The 7,781-nt window shown below is 36.3% G+C and overlaps 1 protein-coding gene across 1 annotated transcript in view; it reads left to right on the forward strand.

Moving 5' to 3' along the window:
• The window catches only part of LOC128999544 (collagen alpha-1(IX) chain-like), a 41,905-nt gene extending 34,623 nt beyond the window's left edge, over positions 1–7,282 (forward strand). The window contains exons 20-24 of the mRNA XM_054426114.1: positions 772–826; positions 1,875–1,976; positions 3,508–3,675; positions 4,239–4,307; positions 5,057–7,282. Coding sequence (XP_054282089.1) covers positions 772–826; positions 1,875–1,976; positions 3,508–3,675; positions 4,239–4,307; positions 5,057–5,187 — 525 coding nt within the window. The 3' untranslated portion in view covers positions 5,188–7,282. The remainder of the gene's footprint in view (positions 1–771; positions 827–1,874; positions 1,977–3,507; positions 3,676–4,238; positions 4,308–5,056) is intronic.
• Positions 7,283–7,781: the final 499 nt, after the last annotated feature.

The raw sequence follows: 7,781 nt of genomic DNA on the forward strand, positions 1-7,781 counted from the left end.
GGGTAAAATAAAGCAGTGAATCATTTGCTTCACGGATAAAAAAGTAGAGCGCGGACTGAAATAATTGTTATAGAGCTTAACCTTATTGTTGCCACTGTAATCCTCAGTCGTCGGGATGGCGACCGGTTTCGACACTCATGGTGTCAGGGTGTAGGTCTAGACTGACCGTTGCCGTGTCTAGACCTACACCCTGAACCCAGCCACGCCGTGAAAATTAGTGTTCTTGTATGGCCATACTGTGTTATTTATTCGTTAATATGTTTGTGCGTGTCTCGTATTTGTTTTCAAGACTTTATGACGACCTCCTAGGAGCGACACCATGAGTGTCGAAACCGGTCGCCATCCCGAGGACTGAGGATTACAGTGGCAACAATAAGGTATTTATCCTCTAGAATAATATTGTCAATTAATCCGGAAGGCAACACCTCAAAAATGAAGAAAAAATTGTTTTGGAGAACAATTGGTTCAAGTTTTAGATACATCATCTACGATTTCTGGTACGATGCAAAATAATAGGCTTGAGGTTTGATTTAAAATAAACATCAATCAGGGTCACAGTCCATGCCTTCAATTCCTGGGAGATCAGAGTCAGGTTAGTCAGGGTTGTCACTAGTTCGGTCATCCATAATGTGACCGGAGTTCCAGTAATTGGCCTCGGTTTTCAAAACATGAAGACAAAGTGGCAACTAGTAATTTTCTGACATAGAAGCAAATGAGTAAAATATTTGTTGTTAAATACACTATAAGTTTTGTGACATGAAACTTTTTCAGGGGAGAAGTTACACGGAGGCAGAAATCAGAGATATTTGCGCAACAGTGCTTAGAGGTGAGATTAACTTGAACTAAGCATCATATGACTTTGTATAGATTTTCTTTTCTAAGGTGTAAACAAGAGTGGAAGGTATCTTTATGTAGTTTTATAACTGAGGAAAAAGGAACTAAATTATTGTGAATACTTTCTATGTGCGATTAGCAAAAAAGTAGTTCGTCTCTCTCTAGTAACCTACTACATATTGAGTGAGCTTAGTGCACTAACTGAGCGCACTAGTTGAAAAGAAAAATGTTTGGACCAGTCAAGCTTACAAAATGCAAAAAAAAAAAGATAATGAAACATTAAAGATGACAATGTACGAGGATTCAAGCAGGTTTAATCAGTGATAAGTCCCAGTGGCAATTTTAAGACATACTCCCAATCTATATCAAGGGAGTTTGTGGTAAACATTACCACTGTAGTAACATGTTTAGCCGTGGTAACATGTTTAGCCGTGGTAACATGTTTAGCCGTGGTAACATGTTTAGCCGTGGTAACATGTTTAGCCATAGTAACATGTTTAGCCGTGGTAACGGTGGTCTGAGTAATGTAAATGTTTGTTATAGAACAGCTTAACGAGTTGACGCAGACCCTGACAGGACCTCCTGGTCCTCCAGGAAGAAGCAAACCCGGCAGACCCGGACCACCCGGACCCCAGGGAGCATCAGGTTGACCGAAAAACCATAATCACTGTTTTTTTCATCCCAACGCTTTTAGTTTGCCATGCATTTTAATGAGGAAGTCAATGTGCATGACTATTAAATGTCTGCTAATTTTTTGTGGTACACTATCTCATGTGATGTACGATTGAATAAAGAATATATTTCCATTAAAATTTACCTTAAAAGACTTTTAATATGGATGGAGTATGCTATAGCCACGTGTTGATTCCTTATTCTCATACATGGCAAATGGATATTTCCCCTGTTTCCTCCATATGACCCTCCTAACCATTTCACTGTTGCAGAGCCTCTACACTGTTGCTGAATCGGTACATTAAAGGCACTTCTATGTGAGGCATGCTTCATGCACGTTAACCAAGTAACCTTTTAATTGTCTGTAGAGAGAATATCTGAGCTAACAGACGGATTGGTAGGGCCACCCGGACCCCCGGGGCTAGGAAGTCCGGGAAAACCAGGACCTAAAGGGATTCAAGGGATTCCAGGTATACAGAGGGGGTTTGGAACTGTGTCTAATTACGATACATAAAACAATTAGAAACTGTTTGAAAAGTCAGCATTATTGTTGTTAATGTGTGAAATTAATATTGTTTTTTTCATCTTTAACTTCTTTAGACAAACAAATAAACTAATTTGATATTTCTAAAGCGTAAGAATGGATTTTAGTTTGCTAGAACACAGGAATAAGTGTTGCTGTTAAAATATTATCAATTACTAATTAGTATCAGCTTTTTGCTATGTGATAATGCTGTAAGGTGGTGATTTAGTTGTACTCACTTCACTGTGTGAATAGTGTGGTTGTAGATTTAAGCTGTATTCACACTTATCCCATAATTCATAACTATAGGCAAAATTTCTTATGGAACTGTTCTGTGTTAGCAATATTTTCTAGCCCGGAACTGTTTTACAAGTTACAGGAGGGTTACGGCATTATCACATTGATAAAATCTATTAGAGATTGGCGGGATTTGAACCCAGGGCCTCGGGCACCGAAGCTCCGCGCTTAACTACTAGACCAGCTCGCTCCCGTTATCTACTAAATATTTACATTTAATTAAAATGTTAACATTGAAGTAAACGTCACTCTTAACTCACCAAAATAACAAATATTGCTACATTAATAACCGATCATAGGCCTAACATTCGTCAAATAAACCAAAGATAACCTGCACAGATTTCAGATACTAAACTAAATCACATTAACACGTTCGCTGCAGGTGCTGGGTTCTGACCCACGGCGATCACAGCCCTCACACGACCGGGTCAGTACTGACCCACACTGCAGTGCATAAATCTGTTATTCTGTTGATCAGTGCGAGCCTAGCGTTGGTCGAAGGTGGACCTACACCACGTTTTCGGGTTTTTTTGTGACTTGCTTTTTGTTGTGGTGTAGGTTGGTAGTACATTTTCCTGTAAAATCCCCGTCTTGTAAGCTTAGAAATCAACTTCTTGTCCCGTCTTTCTTACTTATGTTGGCAATACAATGGGACTGGCCACGTTCCAAGCAGTGCTGCTATCTGTGGGTGTTTTCGCACACTACCTTGGCTCTCGTCTTAATGCAGTTAATGATCGAACATTATTTGCTATTCGTCAGGCCAAAATTTAAAAGCCATTCACCCGGCAATTGGGTTTGTTTTACGCTACGCCTGCAATTGATGGGCCGCAGCGAACTTGTTAAAACTCTAGTATTTGCTTTACAGCACATATTTTGCCATTGCATTAATGCAACACAGCATTAGCTTTTATTTCACAAAAAGTTGGTGTTTTTACATTTCACCGTTTATGTAAATGTCATATTAAAAGCATCTTGATAATATATCAATTTTTAAAGGATTACAGTCACTAGACTAAAAATCAAGTTAACAGGCACTTAATACCATAAAGATAAAAAATATTGTAATTTAAAAATTTTAACATAATCTAACCATATGGTGCTCTACAATGTAACATTGTGAATAAAGCTTTAATTAAGAAACTACACAAACCTGATGTTTAACCCAGTCTCTCTCCTGATAGGAGATGCTGGACAACCCGGATTGCCAGGAGAGAGGGGATTCCCCGGAATGCCGGGACCTCCAGGACCTACGGGCCCAGAAGGAAGCCGAGGGGAGAAAGGAGACAAGGGGGAGAGAGGACCGGAGGGGGTCGGATTGGAAGGTCCTGCCGGTCCTAGAGGACCTCCTGGTATGATCAGTCAATATTTAAAACCGTTGCTCAAATTTAGCTGCTAAGACATGTGGGGGGGAGGATTGAAATTTGAGAATGCAGCTTTTAATAACTGGCCAGACACACACAGCCTTGTCAAATTTCATGTCTAAGGTTTATCTAGAAGTGGGCTGGAATTTCTTTTATAATTTTAATTTACTTAATTCATATTTCAATATCAAAATGTTTTCTTGTAACATTTTAAAACTTTAAAGAGCATGTGTGTGATAAAATTATGATTGGAACATGTTTCTATTGTGACTGGTTGGTGAGATATGAGTTTGTTTTGGAATTTAGAACCCCCTACCCATTTTTTGGGCCCCTGGTGGGAGGGCAACAACATCGGTTTCGGCAATCAGAAAATACACTTTCAGTACATATACAAATCCCAACATAGATGCTGGACTATTAGTTTTGACACTCTAGTTACATCAATAGTTTTACAATCATTATCATAAAAATATTCCTCTGGCAATTATTATTCAAATGTTAGGCGATGAGTACCGCTCTTGTAGATTCTTTAAACCATTTTTATTTTACAGGACCTTCAGGACCCCAAGGAATAGGACTTCCCGGAAGACCGGGAGATAGGGGAGAACCTGGAAGAACTGGTTAGTAGATGATCTATTAATGAAACAGCTTATCCCATACCAGACTAGGAATGAATCTGTTTAATGTGTTTGTAAATTTTGTAGTCAGGGAGCCGATATTCTTACCAATTATTTGACAGATGGGTTGGCTGGCATTACATTTCCATATCCATGCTCTGTAGTCTGCACAAGCACTATTACCCTTTTTACTATAACCCCCCTACTAAACACTTTTTTCAATGAAAAGATGGGAAATGGGAATGGGAAAAGTTAATTTTTACCATTAAACCCTGTTACCATAGTCTGATCCAACAAGATTGCTTGTTTGCAAACCCGTTTGAATAAATGTTGATTTTCACATTAGTACCAAATTTCATCAAAATCGGATGATTTTTACTTGCGTTATCGTGCTAACAGTCATGCCTGTATATAAATACAGTAAGTATAAATTTATTTTATGAATTTTTGAACACATAGTGATTTAGGCCTCTGGGACCTTATAAAAGGAAAAGGTTATCAGTCCCGGGTCTAGAATTTAAGTAGCATGAGACCTACAGTAATAGTTTTCCCCCAAATATAGATAATTTGCTAAAAATGTGATTAATCAAATTAAATTTATTTAAAAACAATTTTTAACCATCTGAGAAAAGTTGAACCACATAATTGCTTCATTTTCATTCAAACACATTCCTTGCTTCTTACATCTGCATTTATTAAGAGATTAATATTCTGTACATTGAAAGGGTTTGACGAATCTTGGTGATTTTCAGGGGTTCCCGGAACAAGAGGTCCTCCAGGATCTCAGGGACCACCGGGGTTTTGTGAATTCTGTAACTATCCTGGGGGAAACTACGCCCAGTCAATAGCTTCTCGGCCTGGCAGCACCCAGAAAGGACCATAGACAAACAACCTGCCTCCATATGTGATAGTTTACAGAAATGCCTTACGTCGTGATGTTACAAGATAATACTCCTGATGAGTAAAATTTACTTTGGTATTCCAAAAACCAATAAATAATCTAGGTTTACAATATTTACAGTTCTCAGCATACTGTATAAAGTCCTAAGTACCCATGAACTTTTGAGAAAACTACAAGTCACACCCCCATAAACCATATACTTAAAATGTTCGTCATGACGAGAAACCTTGCGCAAAACTATTTCATAAATTGCCCTTTAAGGTCGTAATTGCTTTATAAAGGGAACTTTCCAAAAATACCAAATATAGTTTTATTAATACTTATGAAGTCAAACGGGGTGAAGCCAGTGGGTAACAGCTAGTTTTAGTGAAGTAATGGTGTTAGATAAATTTGTGCACTCTAAAAGAATGGTGGGAGACCCTCTTTTGAAAACACCCATATATAGAAAATCTATATTTACATTCATTATTTAAATTGAATGAAATACTTTTATCAATATTAATATCATACTAATCATCCGATAATATATCGTAAGCTCTCTAAAGCAACATTCCAATCCAAATGATTACATCACATTGCTTCCATAAATTTAAACCAACTGTTCTCTCATAAAGTTAATAGAATAACATTGGAACTTAATTGGCCATTGGGGCAGAGCTCTGATGGAATTTCTTGAAAACGCTTCTTATTATTCTGATCTAGATCTTGAGTGAAACCTCCATGAAAATTCCTGAGTTCTTATGGTTTGTAGTTTTTGAGATATCGTGAGTGTTCAAAGAGTCAATGAGTGAGCCAGTGGGTGCAGTGGTATTTGTCTTTTATACATATATAGAGATATATTTTGAATATGATTGAATACAACTTTTGACTATTGAACTTTAGAACTAGATACCATCCCCATGTTAAATTTGTCACCAGACTTTTAGTCAAAATTGTTATAGTTGATGTGAGCCACCAATAGATTGGGTTGAAATTACTATTTTCTGACGAATGCACATCTTTTTTTTTAAAGTTATGACCCATGTTTTGACCCATCATGTTATGACCCATCAACTTGGTCAGCTACAAAAAATAGGTAGAAAATAAAATTTTTAGACACTACCACATTCTGTGACTGGCTTAAACAATTACGATCTTTTAGCAAAATTCCCTAATTTTAAGAAATTTAGCTCGAAGATGTAACTGGGATAAACTTGAATGAGGTCGCGAACCAGTATGATTGAACCATGAAAACGAGGTTTTATGGTGTAAAAATTATTTTTTCTCATTTCTGACTCTAAAAACAAGAAATTTCCCAATTTCTCATTAAACCTTTTCAAAGAGCTTAAGAAGCATTTAATGTAGTATAATGAAGTGTTTTTTTACGGTTATTGGTTGTGGAGAAAATTCAATAAATTGTTAATAATTTACAATTCTTATGGAGAATAAGTAAACTGTTGTAGTTTACTTGTTTATGGATATATTTCAATCACAATTGGCAAGTTTATTTATTTTATTCTAAAGCTACTCATATTTTGAAAAAAAAAACACAACTTAACCTTCCTGTAGCAGCAAACCTAGGTACCGGTACTTGTTACTAATGTTATAGGTAAATGGAAATTCGCTTAGTCTATAGGTTTGTTGCAGCGAGGCATTTTAATAAAATTTGGCAACAGCTGGTCCATTTAGATGGGTCCAGAAAATTAACATTTTAGCTAGGAATTTCTCATCAGTACATTTTATCCAAGTATGTGGTTGGTAAGGTTTTCTAAAAAGTTTTTGTTTCTTATAAACGTTACAGTTGGTCAGCCTATATAGCAGGGTAGTGCAGGCCTTCAGACCATGAGAGCTTTGGTATACATTTTATAGGCTAGGAAAGGTCAAATGTATTTTTTTTTACTGGCATTCTGAAAGAAAAAGATTATTTAAATTTCACTGCCTTAAAAATGTATTTAATTTAGAAACTAAGAGAAGTAAATAGTATTTTGAAGAGGTAAAATTTTGAAGAATTCTATAGGATTTGTAAACTCAAAGTTTTCATACCATGTATAAGAGGTGCTGTCAAAATTTTTCATAGCGTAACATTAAAAGTCTTTTAAAGTATTTCTTGCATATCATTTATAAATACTTTTCCTTTATGTTTTTTTTCACAATAAAATGATAAAATTTTTAAAGCCTCACTTACCATCCTAATTGTATGAACCTTGATCTCTTGAGGTAGATGTCATCAAGGATGGGAGGTCCTCACACATTTTGGTAACTTTATAGGATTATTATTTTACTGTATTACATATTACATTGGATTCAATATGGACGTTATTAGATAGATAGGACGTGGATAGTTTGGTGTGAGTCTTCAGTGATAATTTTGCAAACCAACCTCATCATGAATCCTGCAAGATGTTTTGTTGGAGTTGGAGTTCCTTTGAGATTAGCTAGAACTGAAAATCTCAGATTTTGATTTTTATCACCTCAGATTTAAGAAGATATCACTGTTCATATTTTCGCAAATTGTCACATTAATTAATGTCTAAGATGGAAATTTGCTTGTAAATTAGCAAAATTGAACATAACTAGGTGTACAACTGTAGGCCTAC

The sequence above is a fragment of the Macrosteles quadrilineatus genome, unplaced genomic scaffold (genome assembly GCF_028750875.1).
Source record: "Macrosteles quadrilineatus isolate MER2022 unplaced genomic scaffold, UCM_ALF_1.0 Scaffold_8__2_contigs__length_117827958, whole genome shotgun sequence".
In the NCBI taxonomy this organism is placed as follows: domain Eukaryota; kingdom Metazoa; phylum Arthropoda; class Insecta; order Hemiptera; family Cicadellidae; genus Macrosteles; species Macrosteles quadrilineatus.